This window comes from Calidris pugnax, unplaced genomic scaffold, assembly GCF_001431845.1.
Source record: "Calidris pugnax isolate Ruff unplaced genomic scaffold, ASM143184v1 scaffold18, whole genome shotgun sequence".
Taxonomy (NCBI): domain Eukaryota; kingdom Metazoa; phylum Chordata; class Aves; order Charadriiformes; family Scolopacidae; genus Calidris; species Calidris pugnax.
Window position 1 is genome coordinate 7913774 of NW_015090812.1, and position 27808 is coordinate 7941581.

Sequence of the window (27808 nt, forward strand, 5' to 3'; positions counted from 1 at the left end):
CCGACAGAAAGTAAGTCTGCTCTGTGCAGAGGAAGTTTTTCTGGGTTTTTTTCTGGGTTTTTTTTTCTGTTTTTTTCCCGGTTTTTTTTTTTTTCTGCTTTTTCTTTTTTTTTCCCTTCCCCTCTCTCTGGCTTTTCTGTTTTGGATGGTGTCCAGCTTTGCCTGGCACTGAAACCTCTGGCTGATTTTTGCCTGCGTGCTGGGGTGGGGGGAGAGGATGAAGGGAGATGGGGTGTGCAAAAGACAGGAGGGGGGAGAAATTATAGCAGGATTTCATCTCCTTTCCCCCAGCAGGCTGCTGTCCCGGGAAAGCCCAGAGCCGGCAGCACGGGACCGTGTGCCAAAAAGGAGCTCAGCGTCCAGGAATGGTGCGTGGGTGGGGGTGTGGGTGCCCACCCATGAGCGTGGGATGCCCACTGCGGGGTCTGGGGGGGGCCAGCTTCCAGCGGGTTTTCCCGGGACAGCTGGAGCTGCTGGCGGGGTCAGGACGTGACATCACTTGCTGGAGAAAAACCCTGGGTCCTGGGTTTCTGTAACGAAACCCCGGCGAGCGCCGGAGCTGGCGGCTCTCCCTGCTCCTGCCATCCCCAACCCTCCTGAGCCTGGCGTGCACTTTTTGTCTTCTTAACTTTTGTTTGATTGTGGTTTTTTTGGGTTTTTTTGGTTTTTTTTCCCCCCAGTAAGAGCAGAAAGCGCAGCGGAAGGATTTGGGGCTGGAAGCCGGGAATGCCAGGGAATGAGGTGAGTGCTGGGGGTGGAAAAAGCCGGAGCTGCACCCCAGAGGATGCTCCTGGGGTGATTTTAGGCACAAGTTGGGCAAGATCTGGTCGAGGTTAAGCTGGGAAGGAGCAATCCTTCACCCAGCCGGGGCAGGGACGCCTGCAGAAGGCTCTTCCCCTTCCTCCATCACGGCTCGGCTCAGCTGCCAGGGTGTAAATACAGAAGGAGCCTGTTTGGGGGATGCGGGAGGGTTGAGGAGCCGCTGCCGGCGGGGTCGGGGATTAGAGCAGATGGCCTGGGGTGTGCAGGGGAATGGGGGACACGCAGGGGACAGAGGGACAGGCAGCCCTGCTGGCAGCTCCTGGTGTGGGTAGAGACCCGTTTCCCGGGTGGGACAGTCCCGGCAGTGGTTTTGCTGGTGTCGGAGGGAGGGAGGGAGGAAAGTTGTGGGCGGGGGGAACCGGCTGAGAATGAGCAGCAGAGATGGTTTTTCAGCAGCTGGCATGTCTCCTCTCCTCTTCTTCCCCCAGCTCGCAGGCCTGGAGCTCCCGGTGTTTGGGGTTACGGCTCTGACCGTGGAGTAATCGCCCTCGGGACTGAACCAGAGCAGCTGGGCACCGTGGAAGCTGTTGAACACCTCTTTGCAGGACTTCTAGCAAGTCACTGGTGGCAGCTGTGAGATCCCAGCCCCCAGGAATGAGGTACCCCCCAAAGAACCCTCGGTCCCACACGCGCGTCATCCCCAAAATGAACTGGATATGCTGCCTCTAGCCTGGAGAGATGGGGCTTTGCTTTTCTGCTTGGAGGCATCTTGGGTGACTTGGAGAAAAGCTTTTTTGGTGCCTTTGGGCCAGGCTGTGGTCCTCAGGGAGCTGGTGGTGTGGCAGGGAGACAGGGCAAGGAGCAGGACAGAGCTAGGGGACAGTGGGGCTGGCCAGGGGGAGAGGCAAAGTGTGTGCAGTCCCGTTCCTGGAAGCCGTGCTGGCTCCATTTTGCACGAGTTGGGGATTTCCCAGCATCAGGCAAGCTGGGGGGAAACACCAGGGTGGCTTCCCACTGGCAGCTGCCCCCAGCCGGGGTGCTGGGGGCTGAGTCCTGCTGCTGCTCTGGGGGGTGCTGCTCCAGAGCTGGGTCCTCAGGGGCTGTCTCAGAGGATGCTCACACCTCTCGTGGATCTCAGCAGCACCACGTGGGCTCGCACGAGGAGGGTTTGGTGGTAGGGATGTGCCACTGAGAGTTTAGGGCTTCTCCGCAGCTCCCCCAGCCTTCGTGCTGAGCCTCGATCCCCCTCCCGGCATCTTGTCTTGGCTCGTTTCCTGGAATTTTCCATCGTTTGGGTTATATTTGGGACCGGCAGCCAATAACCCCGTTTCTCACGGACAGCCCAGCTGGGGCTTGGCTCCAGCAGGAAGCACAGAGGGAGTGGGGCCAGCACCCCAAGACCGTACTCCCCGGCATCGTCCTTCTGCAACCCCCCTTCCTTGGGTGATTAAAACCAGACACGGCTATTGCAAAGGCTGGAAAAGATGGGGTACTTTCATCTCTCTAGGAGCCCCATACACCCACAGCCCCTGGCTGGATTGGGGCTGAGGAGGCTGCAGTGAAAGGGATGCTCAGGAGAGGTAACTTTGTCCTGTGGGGTGCTCCTGATGTATTTTCACATCCACCAACAAGAAACCCAGGTTGTAAAGATGCTCTAGCACAGGTTGAAGATCAAACTTTGCAACAGGACCTCTCCAGGGCTTGAAGGGAGACTCAGGGACAGGGCTGTCGAGTCAGCAGCCAGACTAGACGCTTCCTAGAGCAGCGAAAAGCCAGCCGAGCCCCAGGGCCAGCTGGTTTCTGGTCAGACTGTCCATCTGGAGGCTGGCTGGCTGTTTTGGGGCTCTGGCAGATGGCAGCTGAGCTGATGCCTGCTCTGCTCCTCCGCTGGGGATGGGGCAGGACGGGACTTCCACGCTGCCTGTGGTGGGGAGAAGGGAATCCCCTAAAGCAGGGAAGCAGAAGAAGACCTCTGGGCGGGCGAAGGCAAGATGCCCCGGGGAAGCCCAAGGGGGTTGTGCAGAGCTGGCAGTATTTAGCCTCCGCTTTGCTCTACGGTGCCTGGAGCCATGTGGATCTGTGCTCTACCTCCGTGGGCTCTTCCCAAAGCAGGAGTCTCCCTGTGGAGTGCCCACAGTGTTGGACCCCTCGTGCTCCCCGGCAAGGGTTGGATCGTGCTGCTAAAGCGTCTGCCTGTGGTTTCCAGTGAGATGCTTGTGTGAGTGTGTAACCGTCTGGGCCTGCATCCAGAGAGGATGCACTCGGCAGCGGAGGTGCTGGTGTCGGAGCCTTCCCCTCTCCTTCCCCTCCACAACCTTTAATGCTTCCCAGGGGCACCTGCAAAGCACTTTGCCCCCTGAAGCCTTCGCTTTCACAGCCTTTAATATAAAAGCAGCTCGGGGCGGGAGAGTTTTGAAATTGGGGAAACTGAGGCAGGGAGTGCAGGACTGTCCCCGCTGCCCGTCACCCCGGGCACCGGTGGTGTCTCTGACCGATCCCTCCTGCTGGATTTCTGACTAAAGCTTATTTGGGGTCAAAAATGGAAGTTTTCATTAATGACCTTGCCTTGTGTCTGTAAGACTTCGTGGAGAGGAAGCCCCCCTCCTGCCGCTCTGCCTGCTTTCCCCTTTTGTTTAGCCAGTTTCTAAACAGACCTTTCAGAGTTGTTTTTAATTTACAACAAAGCCTTCGCCTTGCCGTGTTCCTCTGTGGTTTTCAAATGATAAAAAAAGAAAAAAAAAAAAAGAAAAAAACTCAAGTAAAAAACCAAAACAACTCTCCAATCTGAAATTAGCGGCTTAGTTTGACCCTGAACTTACATCCCTCCCATCCAGTTCATTTCCTTTCGTCTCTGGGCCTGCCAGCAATCTAGGAAATCAGTTTTTCACGTGTCTCTGCCTGCTACATCCCTGGCAGCGGCTCTGCCTTGCCCTGGTAGAGCTTAACCCTGTGCTGACCTGGTTCTTGCTAAACCCAAAGGAGTCTCACTTCTGCTGCTGCCAGTGAAAACAGGGGCAGGACTGAAGCCAGCAGCCTTTGCAGCCATGGACGGGGTTTTGTGGCCATTCAGCTGGGTTTGAAGCCAGCCCTCTGCAAAGCCAAGGCTATTTTGGGTGTGCGGATGGGGGTGAGCACTGAGCATGCTGTGGTGTGGATGTCCCATGGGAAGCGGCCGCCTCTTTCCATCCAGCAGCTTCACTCATCCTCCTCCCACCATCCTCAGCGGGGACACAGGGTGACAGTGTGGAAAGGCTCCTGCTCTGTGGCCCCCTGCTTCACTCCCCGTCTGCTCCCGGGAGAAGAACAAGGTTTGATTTGGGGGTTTGAAGATGCTTCAGAAAGGGATTTGTGAGCTCCTGGGGTGCCGGCACCACCCCGTGATGGGAACTGCAGCGTGGTAAAGACTTTTGGGTTCAGGGGTTGCAGCCTTTGCCAAGGCTCCTCTCGGAAAAGCTTTGATTTTGCACGTGGGAACTGAAGGCAGAGAGCTGGAGGTTGCCACCACGGCACCGGTCCAGGCCCTGCCGGCACGGGCCAGCGGTGGGATGTGTGCAGTCATGTCGTAGGAAACTGCTGTCTAAGCTTGTTGAATGGCAGCTCACCCTTCGGGTTTCCCAAAATGGGCAGTGCGAGCAGTGATCTGGGACTTGGACGGGTCTCCTGTCCCACCCCAAGCCCCACTGGACCACAGCCTGATTTCCAGGAACACGACAGCCCTGAACGTCAGGCTCAGCTGAGCTTATCACTGCACCCTTGGAAGATCTCCCATTTTCTGTCTCTTTATGTGGGCCTGTCCCAAATCCTCAGCCAGTGATGGAAGAGCACCAGCCAAGTTGGATGCATGAAGGTGGGCGCTGGGAAACCCTGGTCTTGCGTTTGCTGCTGATGCCCTTTTCCACCAGTTAGACTCGGGATGCGTTTGGGTCCAATCCCAAAGGATTTTGCCTTTCTTCCCAGAAAGTGTTGGTGGCTGCTGGGTCCCTTCCCAGGGGGAAACCGAGGCACCGGTGACTTTGCAGAGACTGTTTGCTCCAAGCTGGTTTGTCCTGTCTCAGCTCCCCAGCTGCAAAGGCTGCCCCTTCCCAGGAATCTGTAACAGATGCAGGGTAGGAAAACATCTGGCAGGTGTTTAGCAGGTTATTGTTCTTTGTTGTTCCCTTAAATTGGTGTTTTATTTGGATGGTACTGAAGGATGAAGCACATTCCCACCTGCCAGACGAACGAGAGCAGCTTGCAGGGTAACACGGAGATGCGGCTGTGGAGGATGCAGAGATTCAGTTGTGGGATGAGTTATGGGGCAGTAGGATGGCTTTGGGAGACAAGAGGCAGAGTTTATTTCCCAGTGAGTAGCTCAATATTTGCAGAGGACTTTCAATGTGAGGCACAGGAACATGGGAACTGCCCCACATTCGTGGAGAATGGATTTTGCTGCTGATGGCCGTGGCCTGCAGTGATGTGTTTGATGGGATATTATCTGCTAGGGTGGCTTCTCATCACCTCGGAACAACCCAGGCTCTGCATGGAAGAGTCTGCAAACAGCAATAGCTCCTGGAGCCAAGCAAATAGAGCCGAGGCCAGCAGAAATGGTGACACAGAGAAATGTCCGTTGGCACAACTTGCCTCTCCGAAGTCCCACAGAAACCTGCTGGGTCAAGTCCCAGTCCCTGTTTGTGTTGATGTTAACCTGGAGGGAACTGTGTGGCCTGGTGGGATTGGTCTGGTCTAACATGGGGATAACCAAGTTGTTCATCCTCCGACTACCTGGCAAAGAGACCAAGGAGTCGGGCTTGGCGTGGGGCTGTGTGATGCCTCTCCAACCCTGAGGGGTGGTGGTCCCTGGGCTTTAGCTGGGTGCTGGGCAAAGGGGCTATTTGGCTTTGTTGGGGGTCATGGACTGGCTGGGGATGGGGATGGGGCTGGGGGACCTGCAGGTCCCTCCATGGATCTCACCATGGATTAGTGGTTGGTGCATCATCCCCGTCCTGGGAAGCTGCCAAGTGTCAGATGGGGAAATCCTGACTTCTTGTTTAGGTGCGTGATTTTTTTATTTTTGCTCATTTTAATGGCCTTTATGTTTCAGCCAGGGCCCTCTGCTGCTGGATGGTGACAGGAGAGAGGGAGAGAGGAAAAATAATCCATGTGTGAGGGTATGCTGGCCCCCTCCCTCCCCACTGCTCAGCCCCATCGCGCCTACCTCCATAGGGGGGGACCCTGCTGGATGCCTCATCCCGAAGGGTATCCCGGCATTTCCTATGTTACTAGATCAGGATCTCCATTGCAGTCATTATACATAAATATGTATGTATGTATATGTGAGAAACACCGACTCACATCTTAGAATTTAAAGAGGACAAAGTCACCGAAGCAAAGGTTAAAAATAATAATAATTTATTAATACGAAACAGCGCTGAATCGGGTGCACCAAAAATAGATGCACGATGATCTTTCATCTTTCAGGTATTTTATACCTTTATCCCGGCCGCTTGAGTCTCTGTCTCTCTTCTCATTGGCTGAGAAGTTGGAGCTCACATTCTTCCCGACCGCTTGACCTATTACAGGTTTATTTTGCACTTTTTCCCATATAAGGCACACACACACCTATTCTACGAAATTATTATCCTAAACACGCCTTTGATTAGTTGATTAAGCTACACGTTATTTCAGAGTCTTTGCTACCATCTACTTGGCAGATTTACCAGACTGGTTTCTTTGGCCTTATTGATGCTCCCCTACCCTTTGGGTTTTTGTGTTGAAGGCCATGTTCTAGTCTGTTTCTCTTCACCTAGATAATGCTCTGTGAACAAGGATCCTTTGACAGACCGAGGACATTTCTGGGGATTAATTGGATACAATTTATTAGACTCTACTATTACTAAGGCTTCTTTGTTAGTATTATCACACTAACAATGATACATCAATTAGCTGAAGCAAAACTTAGCTTATTTCCCACATATACGTACATATTATAGAAACTGTTATGCAGACTCTCCGGGAAGCTTTTTTTAGAGGTGTTATCAACAGGATGTGCCTTCAGCATGTGACAGCCGGGTAGGAAGCCCCAGATAAGGGCTTTTCTTTACAGCTTTGCTGCGCCCAGAGTCCCCTGGCCTCTGTTGGACTCCGTCGGGGCTCACCAGAGACCCTTCCCCTGGGGACAGGTAGGACTCATGATGTGATGCTCCCTCCATCGGTTGGCATTTTGGAGAGCTCATGGGGTTTTTTTTGAAGTGGGGAACAAGCTCTTTGACACAGTTGGAGCAGCCCCCCCCCGCTCCCACCCCCCAGCTGCTTGGGACAGGGGAGGAAAAAGCACCCAAGAAACATCCCCCTCCCCATCATTGCCCTTTGGCAATAAATGGGGACAACAGGGCTGGAGCCATTAAAATCGCACCCAGCAAGATGATCTGGGGAAGGTTTGTAGATACCCTGGTGTTAAAATCCTGCTACGTAACATTGTGTGATGGCTGTGACCCCTTCCGTGGGGCAAAAAGTACCTAAAAACATATGGTTTCAGGTCTGGTTGTACCTGGGTACAGCAGAGCATGGCAGAGTTTGGCACCACCAGGCTGTGAGCTATGTAACGGTGGCAAAACAACACTCCAGTCTGCAGGGTTTGTACCCACATCAGGGTTTGCACCCACACCAGGGTTTTCCCTTCACAACCACGTGCTGGCTGTGGTGTAGAAATCCCCGCAGGGCACATCCTGCCATCGTTTGGGGTGATCACTAGGTCCTTCTGCCCCCCAGTGATGTCCCTGTAGGTAGGATTGGAGGGGAGCACAGGGTTTCTCTCAAGGTGTTTACTGGTTTCTGCTGGGCAAAATAGGATCTTCTTGTGGCTCACGACTAAGTTTAGAAAACAGAGTTTATATATATAGTAAGCTTTTGGTTAAAAGCTGTCTTTTTAATGATGAACGTGCACCCAAGTTTTGCTTGGGGACAAAGCCATTCCCTCCTGCTTGTGACTTTGGGTAACTCACTTCCCCTTTCCGTGAATCTTTCTTCTTTTTTTTTTTTTTTTTAAGGACTAAGTTTATATATAAGTTTATATAAGTTTATATATATAGTAAGTAACTTATATATAGTAACTTATATATATAAGTAACTTATATATATAAGTTTATATAAGTTTATATATATCGACTAAGTTTAGAAAACAGAGTTTATATATATAGTAAGCTTTTGGTTAAAAGCTGTCTTTTTAATGATGAACGTGCACCCAAGTTTTGCTTGGGGACAAAGCTATTCCCTCCTGCTCGTGACTTTGGGTAGCTCACTTCCCCTTTCCGTCAATCTTTCTTCTTTTTTTTTTTTAACTCTTTCTCCATCTCTCCCCATCAAGGGGGGAGTCCATTGGGAGCCTTTCTCTTCCTTAAGCCGTATCAAAGAATTTAGCACATGGGGGCCTTGATCTTCCATTACCACCATCAATAACGAGTGCAGGTAACTAATTGCACAGGTGTATGTCAGCCTCTCTGGGGCGGGTGGGATTCCCACTGGAGCTTCAGGGAGGAAAAGGAAAAGAAAAAAAGAGGGAAATACTGCAGCCCTGGTCTGTGGTGCTAACCCCAGGGAGGAAGGGGTGAGCTTGGTGCTTTGCAGGGCCATGACTTCCAGCTGGAGTCATCTGTGTGCTCCTGCGTGCGTTGTGTGTGCTCCTGGAGGGGTGGCCCATCCTGGCACGTCACATCGCCGCGCTGGGCTGCCGTTTCCCTGCTTCACACGTCGGGTTTTGTTCTTCTCAACAAACACACGGGGCAGAACAACAGGAATAATCCCCCCCTTCCACACACACACACACCCACACACCCTTTTCCCATTGATGTTGGCGCTGGGGCTGTGTGAACCCGCAGGCAGCTGCGGTCGCAGCGTGGTCCCCAGGGCATCGCCAGGGCAGGGTCGGGGATTATTTGTAGTGAGAAATCCCTGGGAAAGAGACACTTCCCCTTTGCTGGAAGAGGAAAAGGCCACCAGGTTGGGACTGTCCAGGCTGGTGAACTCCACTGATGTTGTGGCTGTCACTTTATTGCAGCAGCTATTGATAAAAGTCCCGGAGGTAAGAGGCTGGCTGGAGCCCAGTGAGCTCCTGGTGTGGAAGAAGGGCTCTGTTTGCCATCAAGCTCTGCACGGGGCAAATGTGGCAGTGCTCGCCCTCTTCAGTGCCAAGACCTGCTGTGTGAGGTGGCAGCAGCTGCTCCAGGTCACCCTGCTGGGTATGGAGGGGCCAGGAGCTCACCCCAAATCTCGACCCCTGTGTGTTGCTGCAGCAGCGGGACCAGCCAGCATCCTGGTGGGGATTTAGTATGAGGGCTGTTTAGTATGAGGAAGAGGAGGCTGAGGGGAGACCTCATCACTCTCTACAACTACTTGAAAGGACACTGTAGAGAGGTTGGTGCTGGTCTCTTCTCACAGGTAATTAACAATAGAACGAGAGGGAATGGCTTCAAGCTCCAACAGGGTAGGTTTAGATTGAATATTAGGAAGGAATTTTTCACTGAAAGAGTGGTCGGGCATTGGAATAGGCTGCCCAGGGAGGTGGTGGAGTCACCATCCCTGGATGTGTTTAAGGGACGTTTAGATGCGGTACTGAGGGATATGGTGTAGGGGAGGACTTTGTAGAGTAGGGTAGATGGTTGGACTCGATGATCCCAAGGGTCTCTTCCAACCTAGACGATTCTATGATTCTATGATTTGTCCCTGAAAGCATGCCCATGTGTGCAGCTGTCTTCATAGATGACCCAAATTTCTCTTTCTCTTCCCAGAAACCTTCATCCCTGAAGACCTCAGCCTTGGGTTTCACGTTGTGCTGAGCCTCTGCCCTCACCCTGGCCGGCACTGCCCATGATGGCGTTGTGTCTCAAGCAAGTCTTCAACAAAGACAAAACGTTTCGTCCTCGAAAGAAGTTTGAGCCGGGCACCCAGCGCTTCGAGCTGTACAAGAAAGCTCAGGCCTCCCTCAAGTCTGGGCTGGACCTGAAGGCAGTGGTGCAGCTGCCTCCCGGCGAGAGCATCAACGACTGGATCGCCGTGCACGTGGTGGACTTCTTCAACCGCATCAACCTCATCTACGGCACCATGTCGGAGTACTGCACGGAGAAGAGCTGCCCCATCATGTCGGGGGGGCTCAAATACGAGTACAGGTGGCAGGACGATAGCAAATACAAGAAGCCAACCAAGCTGTCGGCCCCGCAGTACATGTGTATGCTGATGGACTGGATCGAGATGCTCATTAACAACGAGGACATCTTCCCCACCAGGATAGGTGAGTGTGCTCTGCTTCTTCGCGGGAAGGCTGGGATTGTAACCAGTTCGTTTTCCCAAGCCACTGGTGCGCCTCAGGGTTGGTAGTGCTGAACTTTGTGATCCCAAGGATAGTGGCCTTTCCTACTCAATGTCCATCCCCCACCCCCTTGCTGCAAACTGAGCTTGGGATTCCTCATCTGACTCCTAAGGGATTCTGGGCTTGAACTTTTTCCAAGTATTCTGTGCTTGTGAGAAATGAGGGCTGGTAGCTCATCAGCTTCCCTGCCTTTCCTCAAGGAGCCACAGGGCTAGTTGGAGGTGGTCATCACATGTCTGCAGTCTGTTCTTCTCTCGACTAACCAACTCGATTTCTTTCTGGTTCTCCAGGTAGGTTCATGTTCCCAAGGTCTAACCCTCGTCCTACTCGCTGCTCCACTTCTCAGCTCTTTCCATCTCTGCTAATTCATCTCAGCCTGTGTTCCCAAGGTCTAACCCTCGTCCTACTTGCTGCTCCACTTCTCAGCTCTCTTTCCATCTCTGCTAATTCATCTCAGCCCCGATTATAACATCACATCTTACTATTTAGCTGAGCCATCACCCAAGCAGAGATGCCTGACCCAGGACCTGGCCTTTCCAGCTGCCAACCCCCCAGCTTGTACGATGCATCCCTTCAAAAAGTTTGGCCTGAGGAGCTTGCAGCAGCTGCCAAAGGCAACACAGCTGGCAAACTAACCCTGCTGCTGCTCACTTGCAGCGCTCAGCAGCTGCTGGGGCCGGTGTTAGCCCTGCTGCTTAGCTGCTTTCTGGTAGTTTGGGGAGATGACTCCAAGAGTTTGGAGCTGGTGTGTTGGCTGGTGGGGCTGCTGGAGCCTCAGGTCATACCTCCGAGCTATTGCTTTTCAGATGAACCACAAAACTACTCGAATGTAAAATAAGATTTAAGGAGCTTTGGCGGGGAACGCCTCGCTTTGCAAGTCTGCTTGACCTTTTCAGTTTTCCCAAGCAGCACAGCTGACAGAGCCATATGAAATCAGTGCAGTTTAGGCTCAGGATTTTGATTATTATGCTGGGAAGCGTTGAAGAAAACGATCCATGTGGGATTACTGGCTGTCACTAATTGCCGCAGCCCTTTTTGGCTGCGTTGCAACGTCTAGTTGCGTGTCTTTTTTGTGAAAGTCTCCAGCCCTCAGAGGCTCGGAGGGGTCCCGGCTCTCTGGTGGTGCCTGTGGGTGGGTTGTGCCAAACTCTGGATTTCAGCTTTCTGAGATGGGGTGATCCCCTGGTGTGACCTGGCTGGACCGACTTTGCCTGGGGTTAGGGTGGATCTGCTGGAGGCAACTTCTGAAGAGAAAGATCTGGGGGTCCTGGTAGACAGCAGTGCTCTTGTGGCCAGGAAGGCCAATGGAATCCTGGGCTGCAGAGGGAAGAGCGTGGCTAGTAGGTCGAGGGAAGTCATTCTCCCCCTCTACTCTGCACTGGGGAGGCCACAACTGGAATACTGCATCCAGTTCTGGGCTCTCCAGTTCAAGAGGGACAAGGAGCTACTGGAAAGAGTCCAGCGAAGGGCAATGAAGATGATTCAAGGATTGGAGCATCTCCCTTATGAAGAAAGGCTGAGAGAGCTGGGACTCTTTAGTCTGGAGAAGAGAAGGCTGAGGGGAGACCTTATCAATGCCTATAAGTACCTAAAGGGTGGGTTGAAGGAGGAGGGAGCCAGACTCTTTTCAGCGGTTGCCAGTGAGAGGACAAGGGATAACAGGCATAAGCTGGAACATAGGAGGTTCCACTCAAATATGAGAAAAAACTACTTCACAGTGAGGGTGTCAGAGCCCTGGAACAGGCTGTCCAGGGAGGTTGTGGAGTCCCCTTCTCTGGAGATTTTCAAGCCCCGCCTAGATGCAGCCCTGAGTAACATGCTCTGACAAGCTCTAGGCAATCCTGCTTCAGCAGGGGAGTTGGACTAGATGATCTCTATGGTCCCTTCCAACTCTAAGAAATTCAGTGAAATTCAGTGAAACTCCCCTTCCGGGGGTTTCTGTCTCTCTCCTTCCATCACCTGAAGCCAAGACCTGCAGGCAGGTCACTGCCACCTGCCCCTCGCTGGCGAGCTGAGAAAGGCTGGGTACCGTAGTGCTGGATCCTCGTGCTGGAGGACAGGCAGGTAGGTGGGATTCACCAGGGGCATCCCCTGTGCCACGGGGACATCCCTCCCTCCTGGGCTCAGTGGGCTCCACACATGCCGGTGGAGGGAGGAGGCTGGAAGTGTGGCTGGCTGACAGCGTGGGTGCGGGATGCTCCATGCGGGATGCTCCATGCGGGATGCTCCATGCTGGCAGCCCCAGCTCTGCCGGGGACAACAAAGTCCCCGTTGATTCTGGCTGCAGCTGGGCACAGGCTCGCTGCTGCCAAGGGGTACAGGCTGGGTTTTCCTCTTCCCGAGGCAGCTCGTTCCCAGGGAGAAGCTCTGCATGCCATTAAAAGCAGGGGTGCAGACGTGGATTTACTCTGGTTTTCCTCTGGCCAGAAAGCAGAGTGTCCTGGTCCAACTTTGTGCCTTTCAGGTGGGACTTTGGGATGTGATACTGCTGGAAAGCTGCTGAAAGTCTTAACACTACAGAGAGCAGGGGATCCCATGGAGGGACGGCGGCATCGCAGCACCCTCCGCTCTCCCAGCATCTCCCTCTGAGGCACAAAAGCCAAGTAGAGTTGTGGACCTGCTGGTTTTCACCCTATTTCTGGCACTTCTCCCTCCGAGGTGTCACACATCCCGACATGGGGAGGGACGGCTGCTGCCTCTGGTTTCCACTTCTCCTTTTTTGCTGGCGTGGGGGTAGTTCTGGGTGAGACCCAGGCTGGCTGCAGGCAGTCGTGGGGCAAACCTATGTTTTCTCTCTTCCAAAGCCACTCCCAGGGTCCCTCTTCCAAGCCCCTTTCTGGGGAGGTGACCCTCATGTCCCTGAGTGACTCCAGACCCCTTGCTGGCGTGTCTCGGCGCTTCTTCTGGCCTTGCACATGTAAAAGGGAACTTAGTCTGAGATGGCACGTTAAAACACGTGAAAGGCCGTTGTGGGAGGCAAAGGGAGGAGGGAGCCGGTGGCAGTTTGTCATCAGTCTGTCCCCAATTAACTGCCTTTCACCGGCCTGCCGTGTGCGCCGGGTAATTGCTCGGCAGCTCTGGCATTTCAGAAGATGGAGGTGTTTGGCCAAAGGGAAATGTCACATCCGCCCGTTCCCCACGGGCTGATCCTCGTCGCCACCACGGATGGCGGGGGGGGCTGGGGGACATGCAGCGGGGAGGGACACGGGGCTCAGGGACAACGGCCAGGGCGAGCAAAGGGAGATGCTCAGGCTCCCTCCTGAAGAGCCAGTCCCTTGGGAAAAGACCCTGGACAAGGAGGAGGAGAAGTCTGACAAGGTGATGGAGGGAAAAATACACGTCCTGCTGTGGGGTTGAGGTGAGACTCTTCAATATTAGTAGCAGAGACGGGATTTAGCAGGAAGGTTTGTTCCACTCCTGCCTGTGCTGGAGAGGTCCACTGGCACGGCTGACCATGTCAGCGGGTGTTTCATGAGCTGTGGTGCATCTCAGCTTTCCCTCCTGGCCCCCCTTTGCCATGTGCAATAGAACTGTCCCAGCACAAATATTTCCCTGGCTAAGGCCACCTGACCACAGACAAAACAGACTTTTTTTTTTTTTTCTTTTTTGAGAAACAGCAAGTGTTCCCCAAACTTGCTAACGCTGCCTGAGGCTAACCTCAGCATCCTTCTCCACCCAAAAGCTACAAAGCCTGAAGCAGCACATGATTCAGCAGGGCTCACGGCTGTCCTGACATGAGAGGAGGTATCTCATAGGTCAGAGGGGGGAAACCCTTCACCGTGGGGTGACAGGCTCAGCTGGAAATGGCTTGTGGGCTCACAGGATCCTTTGGCATCACGGGGCAGACTTTGGCTGGGGCAAATTGGCATAACTCCAGTGACCCAGAGCAAGAGCTGAGCTGATTTGCACCACCAAAGCATCTGGTCCTTCAGCATGTGTCAGAGGTGGGAGCGGGGCAGGGTGACCTTGGCTGACAAACACCTTTGGTTTAGCCAAACTGCGGGATGCAGAGCTTGGGCCAGCTCTGCTGTGAGACTGGAGGGGCAGCCCACATCTGAAAGGGCATCAGATGCCAGCAGACAGCTTGTGACCTGGCAGAGTTCACCAGCAGGTCTGCAGCCCCGGGATGGCATGCTTGCACCAGTAGAAAAATCCTCATGGTGGTTTAATGGGGCCAGGGGTGGCTGCCAAACGCTCTGCGTTCCACAGCAAGGGTCGGGGGGAGATAGTCCATCCTCCCCAGGGAAATCCATCTGCAGGGCTTGGTCCCACTTAAAAGCTTTGCTGTATAATCCTTCCTCTGGAGCGGAAACCTGTTTGTCTGCTGGTCAAGACGAGACAAATCCCAGCATGGGGAGAGCTATGCCAACCCAACCGCTATAAATCTACAGCAGCAGCAGCTTTCCCAGACGACCCGTATCAGTTTGCGTGTGCTGGTGCTCTCTTTCCACTCTTCCAACCGACGGAGCTGTCCTGAAAAATATATTTAAATGGAGAATAAGCATCGTTCCCATGGAGAGAGAAGAATAAATGATTCTGCAGGTGTATTTTTACCAGCTGGTAAAATTATATCAGCAGATTTCTTCAGTGAGCGGCCACGTGAACAAATTACCACTTGGAAAATATAGAATCATAGAATCATAGAATCATCTAGATTGGAAGAGACCCTTGGGATCATCGAGTCCAACCATATACCCTACTCTACAAAGTCCTCCCCTACACCATGTCCCTTAGCACTGCATCTAAATGGCCCTTAAACACAGCCAGGGATGGTGACTCCACCACCTCCCTGGGCAGCCTGTTCCAATGCCCTATCACTCTTTCGGTGAAAAATTCTTTCCTAATGTTTAATCTAAACCTACCCTGTTGGAGCTTGAAGCCGTTCCCTCTCATTCTGTCACTAATTACCTGTGAGAAGAGACCAGCACCAACCTCTCTACAGTGTCCTTTCATGAAGTTGTAGAGAGTGATGAGGTCTCCCCTCAGCCTCCTCTTCCTCATACTAAACAGTCTCAACTCCCTCAGCCGCTCCTCATACGATTTGTTTTCCAGGCCCCTCACCAGCTTCGTTGCCCTCCTCTGCACTCGCTCCAGCACCTCGGTATCTCTCTTGTATTGAGGTGCCCAAAACTGGACACAATACTCGAGGTGTGGCCTCACCAGTGCTGAGTACAGGGGCACAATCACCTCCCTACTTCTGCTGGTCACAGCTCCTCCCAGTCATCGTTCTGCCTCGTGCTGCCTGGTTTTAAGGAGCTTCTACTGGGTGGCAGCATGCTGGGGAAGGAGGGTTGGGTGAAGGGGGTTTGCAGGGCCTGTGGCAGTCGCTGGGCTGTGTCTCCAGCGGTCAGCCCAGCTGCTGGTTACACAAGGCATCCTGCATCAGCACCTCTGCGATGTGAAATGGGTGCAGACACAGGGTTTGGAGCAGCCCCAGCGCCGGAAACACCCCGCGCTCTCTGCCAAATGTGCCTGCGGCTCCAAAGAGCATCAGTCACAGGAGATTGCTGGAACAGTTCTTGGAAAGCTTCTCAAAACTCCAGCTCTGCCATTCAAGCGTGGCCACAAAATGATTATAAAAAATAGAGAATGTTTGGTGAGAAATCATCCGATACTTTCTCCCCATAACAACGGGAGCAAAAATGTTCAGAATTCAGCTAATTATCGACACTCTCTCAGAGGGCTATTCTTTTACGTGATTTCTCTTTTTTTTTCTGCCTGTTTTCTGCCAAAAATTAACATCACACCAGCTTGCAGCTGCCACCATGCCGTTAGTTTTAAATGGGGCTTTAAAGACTTATTTTTAGGAGAAAATGAATCACCAAACACCACGATGGCCAAAATGGAATTGAGAAATAATAACAACAACAATAATTCATCACGTAGTTCATTGAATTACTGCTTTTGCAGAGGAAAAAAATACAATTGCCAAGAAGCAAAACAGCTTCCCAGTCCTGATTCATCGCGAAAAAATTAAATTGGCTGGAGCACGAGGGTTGGAGACAGGAGAGATGGCAGGAAAGATCCAAAAGCCATTCGTGGTCCCTAACCATAAGTGCAAGCACTTTGTAACCTCTCATTTTCATTTCCTTTTACACGTGGTCCCACATGGTTTCCTTATGTGTTGAAGCAAAATCAGCGCAGAGTGGGGGGAAAGAGATTTCTCAGAGCATTAAGTCACATCTTGAGGTTTTCAAGCAAAACCTCCAAGATAAACTGAAGGTGCTAATTCGTTTCAGGGCTGTGAGTCACGCCGCTCACCAGCACCCTGGCTGCGTTGCAGGGAGTGAAATGGTACCTGCTGTACTTACAGCTTGTGCCCTGGCTTGGAGCACGGGGTAAGGTTCTCCCTTTTCTACTCCTGTGGATGGCTGTTCTGCTCCACTTCTCCTGGAACAGGGCTGCTTTTCTGCCCTGGGACAGGTGAAGCTCCCAGGTGCCAGCATCCGGGCAGCACATACCTGGGATCACAGGTGGAGAAAAAGAGCTGACCTTGTGTCTAAATGTTTTTGCTGGCATCTGAGCGAGCTTCACATCCCACCCCCTGGGCCCCTCCTCATCACTCGTCACCCAAGAAGAGTCAGAGGGGGGCTACCGCCTGCCAGTTTGTGGGGTTGCTGCTGCTTTCCCCTGGGTTGCTGGATGGTGAGCACCAGTGAATTAAATGTAAAGGTAGTTTCGATGCCTTTAAATCAGCCCAGGTGGGTTTTATGGTGTTCTGCTGTTCCTTGGGACAGCTGGGACCAGCATCAGTGGGATGCACTGAGGTGGTGTTGCTGGGTCCCCGTATGCATGTAGGGCTGTGGAGGCTGAAGGAAACCCAGGCAGTGTCACCCTGCCAGAGTGGTTTGTCAGAACCTGGGGCTCCATCCTGACCCTGCCCTGCCCTGCCATACTTCTGCTAACAGGCCATCTCAGCCATGACAAGTGGGTCCCACCAGCCTCATCCCCTCCTCTCACCGAGCTGCTAGTTTTGTGCTGCCATGTGTCACCTCCGAGATGGAGGAAGTCCCCCAAGCAAGGGCCACCACTGCCCTGCTCCCAGGTGCTGCTTATCAGCACACTGGCCACTGATGAGGTCTCCTGCTGCCAGCTGTAACTGGCAGATCTGCCTGGTCCAGCCTGGCAGGGAGGTGGGAGCAATGGTGGGACCAACCTGCTTCCCCGCATGCTTAGGAAATGGGTTCCTCCCTTGCTGTTGTGGTGACCCCTCCTAGCAGCCAGGGTGGCTCTGATGTGAGCATATGGGGGCCTGGATGCTTGATTTAAAGCTAAAACATCCCCAAGGGCTGAAGAGGTGTGTGGCCAATGCTGAGGCCCCTGTCACAGGGCTTTCCCCTCGCTGGGATGTGCCTGGCTGCAGGGAGGAGGCATGTGTCCCCTCGTGTGCTGGAGAGGATGTCACATGCATTGTCTGCTGGACATCCGCTGCGCCAGCAGCTGTGACCCAGAGCGAGCTGTATTTATGCCAGATCTTTCTCCTGCTCTCCCCGGGTTGGTCGGATGGATACAGCCTTTGCTGGAGAGCTCTTTCCTTTCAGCTCTGGGCGAGGGGATGGGGAATTTCTCCAGCTCCTCGCCAGCATGGCCAGTGCCTGCTGGGGCTGCCGTGGGTCGCTTTCCAAGCCACTGGAGATCAGCAGCAAGGCAGGATGGCTGCTAGCGGAGGCAACCTGCTTATCACATATCCGCCCTGCTTCCTTCCCGTGGGGAAGAGCTTTGATCAACTGGTGCAGGCCCCCGTGCCAGAAGCAGGGTCCAGTTGAGCATCCGTAACCTCTATGGAGGGTCCTGGGCACAGGAGGCGCAGACGTGGCTGCAGCATGAGGATGGGGAGCAGGACCCCATGGCACAGGGTCGTGCCCTGCGCTGCTGGGACTGCCTGTGCTTCCCTGGGCATGTGTGAGCGAGAGGGGTGATGTAGGGACAAAGAGCCAGAGCTGGACAGCAGCGATCCCTTAACCCAAAGGACCACAGTGGGTGGTGGTTTCAGGACATGCTACGGTGAGGTGTGACTTGTAGAAGTCCATTGGTGACTGGGTAGCCACCACTACTGCTTGGCCATGTCTGGATGGGATGGCCACACACTGACACCTTGTGATGGACACAAAGAAGAGCAGCCCAGCTTCACCTCCCAGGAGCTGATCCTGCTGCTGGGTTAGTGTGCAAGCACAGTGGCAGGTAGCCAAGAAGGGTACTTACAGGTCCTGGCAGCTTGGTGGTATCTTTCCAGGCATCATTAGGTACAGCACAGTTCAGCAGCTCCCACAGTTGCCAACAACCACAGGATTTGGACTAGATGACTTTTAATGAGCCCTTTCAACACAAACCATGCTATGATTTATGCTAAATCTTTGTGCCCTGATGCAAGAGCTGCTTTTAGAGAACCCAGGATGTAGTTGGAAGTGTTGCCCCTCTAAGTCTCTCATCTGCCAGCATGTCCATGAAAACTTGCTGATAACTGATATATAGGACAATACGATTCCTGGCTGACCTATGGACAATAGCGGTGGAAAGCCACTTGTCATCATCTGCCAGTGCTGGAGGTGGCTGGGAGTCTGAGATCCTTTTGATCTGTGGTTCCCTGTCTGATCTTATTTCTTTCTCAGCTCAGGACTGGGCTGAGGTTTGCTGTTTTCCTTCATGATCGCTCTTCATAGTTCAGTGATAAACCCTCGGTGGCTGGCCAGGTCTGATCCCTTCCTTGCTGCCTGCTTTGACTGGGGGAGGCACGAGGCAAGGGGGACAAGTGGGACCTGTGACAAGCTGGAGGCAACCAACGCGTTGCTGTCTGCCTGCTGGCACCTCGCTGAGTTCCCAGCAGTGACTGCTCACCTCTGTCCCAGGGAGACAGGCTGTTCAGAACAGGGTGTATTCCCCAGCCGGGGCCCGGTGATGTGTGCTCATCGGAAATTACTTACTGTGATGAATTTTTCTTCATTTAAAAAAAAATGTTTCTTGACTGGCTTTTCAAAGCTGGTCTGCAGGGACCACCCTAACGGCATGTCTGAGTCCCCAGCTGGGCGATTACAGCTTTTATTTGCTCAGCAAATTCTCACTCACTCAGTGCAAAAAGCTCAAATGAAGCTGTTGATAAAGCACCCTGGTTGTCCTGGCTGCAGGGAAACCTGGAGATCTCTCTCTGATCCCTGCCCTTATCAGACTGGCAGGCAAGGAGAGCTCTGAAGTCAAGGGTGCAGGGCAGAAGCACCAGTACCAGTGCTTCCAGTACCACCTCTAAGCTGCTGGCATGGGGAGAGACCTGGTCATGCTTTGTTCGTGTGATGCTGAGCCCAGATATGTGTCCTCCTCCGAGTGGTGGCTGGGACATCCACTGGTGGCACCAGCACACGTGCTTCTGCCCTGCCCGCTGCACGAGGCAAAGCCAGCCTGGGCTGGGCTCAGGGTGACGCTTCTTTAGACCAAAGATCATTTTCTGTGACAAATGCTGTGATACTGAACCTTGCCCCTGCCAAACCCCGGCCATTGAAATCCACACGTGATGTTGGAGGGACAGACTCTTCACATTTGCCACCCGTGGAGGAGAAGGGGCAAGGCACTGCTGCTGGGAAACAAAACTGCCCCGAGCCTTTGGGGAAAAAATAGTTTAATTGCCTAGCCAGGCTGATGAGGAAGATTCAAAGACAAAATTACCATTTCAAATTTTTTTAGCAAAGAGATTTGCTGATGCTTTCCCCAGCGCAAAATGTGTGAGCTGGACATGGCTGAGCGGAGATTATTTGGAAAGATTTTGAAGAGGTGATGTGCTTGCATTAGTTAGAAGCTAAGGGAGGAGGCTGGTACAACCGTTGGAAGGGATGTTTTTATTTTGCTCTTTGCAAATTTGCACTTAATTGCTCAGGGGAGAGGAAGAAGCTTGAGTAAAACAAATTCCAGTTGTTTCATTTTCCTCCTCTCAAAAAATGCATTTGGGGTTTCAAAGCCAGGTTTCCTTTAGAGATGTGCTCCAAGCTTGCTGACACTGACTGTGCTGCACCTCTGAGATTTTCACTGTGCATTTAGACAAGGATGGAAACATAGAGTATGAAATTGCATCCTTGTGTGGGACAAAGCTAAAACTAAAGAGCAGTGTGTGGTGGGTCCCATTCTTGAACAACCTGGGAGGATATCTCAGGAGGGAGCACCTTACAGGTGCAATGTAATTATGATCTAATCATCTTTAAGATGGGTAATTTTCTTCCTGTTTTAGTGAAAGATTTGTTGGAAACAAGGATCAGGAAAAAAGGTAGAAACCCCACCTGTTTCTGTTGATGCATCAGAAGTGATGTTTGAGGGTGTGTGGAGGAAGAAAAACAGTATGAACCATGCCTTTGATTCAGAGGACCAGGAAAGGTATCCTTTCTGCTGGGAGGAGGTTTAGTTTTGTCCATTGGACCTGGGTAAATACAATTTAACACAGGCTTGTAGGGGAAAGGCAGGGAGAGGGGACAGAAGGATCCTCTGCCAGATTCCTCTGGATAGAGCCAGATGTGGAGAGATGTGGCTTCCTCCACTGGATGAGAAATTTTCTCTCCTAGGGCAACTCCCCAAATCCTCAGACTACGCCTGTGTGAAATTATTAGGCAATGAGAAAGCATGTGGGGAGAGCTAGACAGCACATTGCCCTGGTGTAGCTGTCACTCTTGACATTAGCCAAAGCAGTCCTTCCTCCTTGTCCATGACTGCTCGTTAAGTATGACAGTGACATTTAAATGCTAGCTGTTTGTTGAGGGTTTTTTTTTTTTTAATGGTGAAATGGCTTCCAACTTCCTTCTGCTTTGCAGGTGTTCCCTTCCCCAAGCAGTTCCAGCAAGTTTGCACTAAGATCCTCACCCGCCTCTTCCGTGTCTTTGTCCATGTCTACATCCACCACTTCGACAGCATCATCAACATGGGGGCTGAGGCTCACGTCAACACCTGCTACAAGCACTTTTACTACTTCATCAGGGAGTTCAGCCTCGTTGACCATCGGGAGCTGGAGCCTTTGGTAAGGATGCCCCCGGGATGGGGAGGTGGAGGGGGTGAGAGTGGCGTGGGGTGAACAAAGCACCAGTAGGTTCAGGTTGGGGTTGGACCCTGAGCAGTGCAGTCACCCTCTCTGGACTCTTTCAGCCACCCTACCTCAGAAGCACACCCATGTTTTCTGTCCTGTAACCATCAGCCTTAGAGCAAGAACTTCCCAGCAACACTGAGAAAACTGTTTACCCTTTGAAAACCCTCCTCAAACTTTGCCTCTGCTGCCATGTCTATGAATCCCTCTTCAGTATCCTCAGGACCACCATAAGTGAGTGTCCCTCTATAATGTCTTGGTAGCTCTGATGCAATTTGCACATCAAAGTGTTTCCAGCCAGTTGTGTCCACATGGCCTTCAGGAGTCAGATCTGGAGACCCAAATCTTACTTCTTACTTCAGGAGTAAGATTTGGAGACCCAAGTCTCCTCTCCACAGTCTTGAGTTTTCTTATTAACAGACAAAGGTCCCTCCTTGAGATTCTGGTGTGAATTACAATCAGGCTGTGGGAAGGCAAGCCCCAGTAGGACACACAGCTCCAGACACCAGCCGTAGAGGCCAAGCTGGAGAGGCCTCACCGGAGCTCCCTTGGGAAGCAATTAGCCAGGCAGAGAGTGAGAGCCCTTGAAAATGGCAGGACTGGTGGGAATCAGAGGCCAGACAGCTCTGGCACATAAACTAGGAAATGCAGAGAGTTAGTTTTGAAAGAGAAGCAAGTGTGTCGTGGGCAAGGTTGAGTGTGATCTGACCTGGGGAGGAGAGGTTGCAACGAGAAGAATTAATAGGGAACCCAATTAAGGGGTGATAAGGGCTGGGCTGCAGAAAAGGCCATGTTCAGCAGCAGAGGGCCAGGGAAAGCCAAGAGGAAATAATCTGAGAGGGAGAAATAGCTGAGAAAAGTCCCAGCATGAGCTGCCTGTTTAGGAGTATCTGGGGGGGAGATGCCCCTCCCGCTGAATCCTAAGAGCTTTACTCCTTCTCTGCTTTCATTTGTCTCAGTCAATTTGCTGCCTGTCTGCTCTGATGGTGATTTGGGGGGATGGAGAGATGATGATCTAATCAGGGGAGACCTGAATGACAGCAGCATCTACATTAATTATGTGGTCAAGTTTGATTATGACCTGTATTATCACAATGGCCTTCAGCTCCAGAAAATGGCAGCTCCACGTCACTCTGTCCTCTGTTAGTCTTCCTCACCACTGCTCCTCTTGACAAACTTCTTTAGCAGTGATATACAGCCCATAATGGTGTCATCTCCTTTGACTGATGCTTGCTAATGTAAATAATTAGCACCTAATAGCCAAAGCAGAGGCTGACACTGCTAAATAGGCTTTCAATGCCAGTGACTCACATGGAACATGGGATGATTTATGGGTCTGGATGAATCCCAGATGAACAGATTTTCCTGTGTGATGCAACCAGGGTTAAACTACAAGGAAATGAGACACATTCACCTCTGGTCTATTTGTGCCTCATTTCTTGGCATGCCCATTACCTGGCATCCGAGCCCTAGAGCAGACCCAACCACATGGGAGACCTCCTTCCCTCGGGCCATGACTTGCTGTAGGTCTGTGTGGGAGTGTCCTGCAGCCAGGGGTGTCCAGTGTGTGTCCAGGATGTGCTGCTGAGCTGAGGAGGGAGGGAGAAGTTGCTGGAGGAAGAACAACTTCCAAAAACTGAAAGCGGTCCTTCTGGCCACGCTGTTGCCCCAGGGAGGCTGCAGCTTGGCACTGCCCTCAGTCCAAGCCTGTGTGGGTCAGGATTGAGCCAGTTACTTCCAACAGCGTTTCTTTCTGCTGCAGGCAGGGAAAGCAGTAACGGGAAGTTTCTTCATGTGCATCCCAGGGGCTTTTCCATAAGCCCCCGGGACCTGGCACGGCTCCCGTTCATTGTGCTGTTGAGCGTGTGGGCAGTTCATGCTGCTCTGGTTTTGCTTCAGCAGCAGTTCTGGTGATGCACAAACAGTAACATCCAACCTTTGCAGCACTTTCCACTTGACCTCAGCCCACCTTCCTGTAGCTAATTACTCCTCCCAGCCCAGAGCAGAACGCCAGTGACTTGCTCTGCTCGTCCCCCTTCTCACGGGGCTGCACCATAGCTGTCGCCCAGCTCCTCGGTGTTTTGAAGTCCTGAAGGATTGATTCATCAGCAGGGTTGAGACTTAAGCAAGGACAAGCAGTGTATTGCATCTGCCTGCCTTTTCAGCAGGGTTTAGTTTTTTCCAAGTTCTCAAGGGCTGCAGAAAGGCAATAATCTCTCAGGAGGGATGAGATGAACTGACCTTGAGAGGTTCAGTCTCTCCTGACTGCCTCAGAAGCCCAGACAACTGTCCCAACCTTGCATTTGGATGGCGAGAGTTAGTCCACGTGAATCCCCTGACAGAGGAGACTCCTGCCTGCAGAGGTGCCTCCTTCCTGCTCGTGACTATGGAAGGCATGTGGAGGGAGCACATGTGGAGCAGGACAGCAGGTCTGAGTGCTGTATTATGGTTGGAGCTTTCCAGATGTCACCAAGCATATGGAGGGAGCACATCTAGAGCAGGACAGCAGGTCTGACTGCTGTATTATGGTTGGAGCTTTCCAGATGTAGGCTTTCTACTCAGGACTCCCAGTTTTCAGATTGAGGAGCAAGAAGAAAGAAGAAGCAGCACCTCCCCAGCCAGAAAATGCCCTGTTAGGCCTAGATAGCTTAGAAAAATTATAAGGATTGTGGGATGGAGTTCTTGGTTTCTAAGCCTGCCTCTGGCTGAATGTCCCTTTGCTGCTTTCCCTTTTGGCAAGCTTCTCTGGGACGTGATTTCTTAGCAGCAAATCTTGGGAAGCGAGAATGAGATAGGCCCTTTGTACAGGCAGAAGGAGTGAAAGGCAGTGATTCACCCTCGTAACACACCAAGAAATATGGGGGCAGGGGGAAGCCGTGCACTTGCTTCCTTGACAGGGGCAGGTCGTGGCGCTGGGCAGCAGCGCTGGCCGAGGTCCAGCTGGTTACGGACCAAAGCAGAGCAGCGGGGATTTCCAGAGTGTGAAGAATGTCTTGGACATTCGGGGCCAGCCTGAGGAGCTTGTGGGCGGGCTTGGCCACCCCAGCCCCAACCCATCCTGTTCCACAGCTGCTTTAGTGCGTGGTGCTGTGTTAGAGGGGTAGGCTGGCTGCTGTTGCAAGAGGATGTTCACAGTCTTCTCACTCACCGCCCCCCCTCCCCGCTTCTTTCTCCTTCTTAGATGTTTGCAAACACTTCCCATTTGCAATGGGATTTTGTGGCACAGTGCCATCGGCTTTTCATTTGATAGCAGGTTCTGTGCTCAAGTCATTTTGCATTTTACTCCTACACAGAAGCCCTCTCTTTGCCACTCTTCCCCAATGGATTTTAAAAACAAAGCTCTCAGCACTGAAGAGCTGAGATTGCAGCTTCTGTCCGCATTGGTTCTATCACTAAAGGGCCTTTTATAGGGTTACTCAAGAGTCATCCTACTTTCCTGGTTCTCTTTCTTTCAAAGTTTCATCCTTCCTTCTCTGCAGACCAGTCCTACTTCAGATCTATTTTGGGAGCACATTTTAATGTGCAAACCTTTCTCTGGGGTGTGAGAGGGGGTCAGTGTGCACACATAGATTTACAAGCCGTGAACCTGATGAGCTAGAGAGAGTTACAGACTTTCCTCACTGCAGCGATGGACGTGATTTGCAAGCCATTAGTTGAGCTCCATGAGGTGAGGACAAACGCCGTCTTCCACCAGCTGAAAGCTGGACACCTTTCTAATGCCGCTGGCACGATGCCACCCTGGCTAAAGAAAACAGTCTGTCTCCCTGAACAGAGCTTGCTCTCGCAGGAGGTTTCACACAGAATCACAGAATGATATGGGGTTGGAAGGGATCTCTCCGGAGATCATCTCGTTTTCTGCAGCCCTCTGTAATTAGCACTCATTTGCATTGCACTGTGACCACGGGATCCCTTGCCAAAACCACAGGTCCTTCGGGTGAGCTGTTGTCACCTCCCGGAGCGAGAGCCAGGAGCAGCTCCGTGTCCTGTCTCCTTCAGCTCTGAGAGCGGCACCGGTTTGTCTGGCTGCTCTGCGGCTGAGTCAGGAGGTCCTGAGATGCAGGACCTGCATCTTTCAACATCTTTTGCCTTGGACTGCTCACAAAGCTAGGGCATGGCCAAAATAACCTTGTGCCATGGAGACCGAGGAGGGAGCTGCTGAGACAGAGCAGTTCCCAGGAGGGCTGGCATGGGAAACAGAGGGATGCTCCCCGAGACTCCCACGGTGGCTTCCTCGGGTTGTTTTTGGCCGCCTGCCAAACTGCCTGACACCTCACTTTAGCAAAACCTGTATTTTTGCACTGACTGTTTCTTTCTCTTCTCTCCCCTCCCACTTCACTGCAGAAAGAAATGACGGAGGAGATCATCTCGTTTTCTGCAGCCCTCTGTAATTAGCACTCATTTGCATTGCACTGTGACCACGGGATCCCTTGCCAAAACCACAGGTCCTTCGGGTGAGCTGTTGTCACCTCCCGGAGCGAGAGCCAGGAGCAGCTCCGTGTCCTGTCTCCTTCAGCTCTGAGAGCGGCACCGGTTTGTCTGGCTGCTCTGCGGCTGAGTCAGGAGGTCCTGAGATGCAGGACCTGCATCTTTCAACATCTTTTGCCTTGGACTGCTCACAAAGCTAGGGCATGGCCAAAATAACCTTGTGCCATGGAGACCGAGGAGGGAGCTGCTGAGACAGAGCAGTTCCCAGGAGGGCTGGCATGGGAAACAGAGGGATGCTCCCCGAGACTCCCACGGTGGCTTCCTCGGGTTGTTTTTGGCCGCCTGCCAAACTGCCTGACACCTCACTTTAGCAAAACCTGTATTTTTGCACTGACTGTTTCTTTCTCTTCTCTTCTCTCCTCTCCCACTTCACTGCAGAAAGAAATGACGGAGCGGATTTGCCACTGAAGGGTGTTGGCAGGAGAACTCAGCTGGCTCGTTCGGAGCCCGATGGGACAAAACACCCCGTGGTGGGAGACCTCTTCCCGAGGACTCGCCCTGGGCATTTCAACTCAATGAGCTATGAACGCTGCAGAAGAGCCTCTTCAGGACAGCGCTGAATCTGAAGCTTGTCAAGCATTTCTGGACGGATAACAATTTTTTTTAATAGATCCCAGTCTCTGTTGTATGGTTCCTGTCTTAGAAAGCCACTGACTTACTGGAGAACGAGGCAAGTTTGGCTGACTTTTGCACACTCTGGCTTCTAAGACTCAACCCCATGTCTGACAACAACCCTTCAGCCACCTTTCCTCTTGTTCTGTCCTCAGCTACAGTGCTCTCCACATGTTTTATTAGTGATTCCTGCCCCGTGAGCAGGTGTGACCTCACCTACCAAGTAATGTTACCTTTCCCACAGGCAGTGGGTTTGTGGTAACATCTGACATCAGCTCTGAAAAGCTGGTGACCTTTGAGCCCAACTGCCTTCAGGGGGTTGGTTGCCAATGAACCATTTTTAGCCATGACCTATGAATGTCTCTCCTCCTGCCCTAATTCATGCTTTACCAAAGGGACCATTTGTCCCCACAAGGGATTTTTTCACACTTGGCAGAGGGGACTTCATGATGTTCTCAGATGCATCTAACACTGCTTGGACTAACGGCCAGGTGGCCCCGTGACAGAGGTGGTGAACTAAGCCACTTTTCAGTGTGATCAGCACAGTCTACCTGAGAAACACTCCGAAGGCAGCGGAAAGACACTGTTGCCAGAAAACAACATTTTCAACATGTCAGCATTTCCTGCCATCTTGTCTTGGCTCAGGATCAGCAGATGCTGGCTGTAGAAATTGTTTTTCCATTATCCAGCCCTACAGCGTAGTAAATCAGGTGGAGAAGGCCTTTAAGAGGCATCTAATCCACCCTGTTCTTCCAAAAAGGCAAGATCAGTTCTTAAATCTTTCCGACCTTTTGAAAGCGTACCATTGCTACCTGCTCCATGCTGTTACTCCCCAGAAAGGTATTACATCTCAAAATTTCTTCCCCTTTTGCTTGCAATGCCTGAAAACGAGTGTGGTGCTCCCTGTGCCATTTTTAGTTTTGACAAGAGTTGACTTTTTTTTTTTTTTTAACTGTATTTGGGCAGTTAAAATCAAATTGTCTGAGCCACAGCAGTGTTATGTTTGTGTTTCCTGCCTTTTTTTCTGGGAAAGTTTTGTATTCCAGACACAGCTGATATTTATAATCTGGGGTTTGCCCATTTTAGGGGTAGGGAGGGGATGTGGGTAGAAAATGTAAATATTTAGGCCAACATCAAGTGCACAAGAGAATTTTTAGTGCTCAAAGCACTTGTTTTGTTGTGAAAAATCTATTTTTTTAATCTTGTGTACCAGATGTGTATTTTTACATGGAAATAAACCAGAGCAATGTGGACACAAAAACACCTGATACATCATTCCAATATTTTCTGTGTAAAATAATCAGTAAAAGTCCGAACATTTTTGTTCTGATACTAATTAAAGAAACGTTAATAAGCCTGGTGTGCTTCGTTTTTCACTGGTTCATCTGTAGCAAGACAGGCGTCATGAAAAACCACCCAGGATAACTTGAAGAGTGGATCTCCACTGAGACTTGCAGCACTGATGGACCCAATGCCATCATGTTGAAACCTCCGCTTGCATCTCTGAAGTCGGGTCTGCATCTTCCCCTTGCAGACTCTTCACCAGTGTCCCACCCGAA

The 27808-nt window shown here is 52.0% G+C and overlaps 1 protein-coding gene across 2 annotated transcripts; it reads left to right on the top strand.

Moving 5' to 3' along the window:
• On the top strand, positions 1-27605 carry MOB3C (MOB kinase activator 3C). Of its 2 annotated transcripts, none has more exons than XM_014939009.1 (6): positions 1-10; positions 681-741; positions 1251-1421; positions 9525-10024; positions 20887-21089; positions 26016-27605. In XM_014939009.1, the coding sequence occupies exons 4-6, from the start codon at positions 9604-9606 to the stop codon at positions 26043-26045; spliced, it is 654 nt and encodes a 217-aa protein (XP_014794495.1). In that variant the 5' UTR covers positions 1-10; positions 681-741; positions 1251-1421; positions 9525-9603; the 3' UTR covers positions 26046-27605. The 2 variants fall into 2 exon arrangements, with proteins under 2 accessions (XP_014794495.1, XP_014794493.1); XM_014939007.1 differs by lacking the exon at positions 1-10 and adding an exon at positions 251-368.
• The last annotated feature ends 203 nt before the right edge of the window (positions 27606-27808 follow it).

Bases quoted from the DNA above. Each gene is read 5' to 3' on its own strand.
- MOB3C (XM_014939009.1), top strand. From the start codon at position 9,604: ATGATGGCGTTGTGTCTCAAGCAAGTCTTCAACAAAGACAAAACGTTT. The intron at 10,025-20,886 runs GTGAGTGTGCTC...TCTGCTTTGCAG, and splicing joins CATCTTCCCCACCAGGATAG to GTGTTCCCTTCCCCAAGCAG. The intron at 21,090-26,015 runs GTAAGGATGCCC...ACTTCACTGCAG, and splicing joins ATCGGGAGCTGGAGCCTTTG to AAAGAAATGACGGAGCGGAT.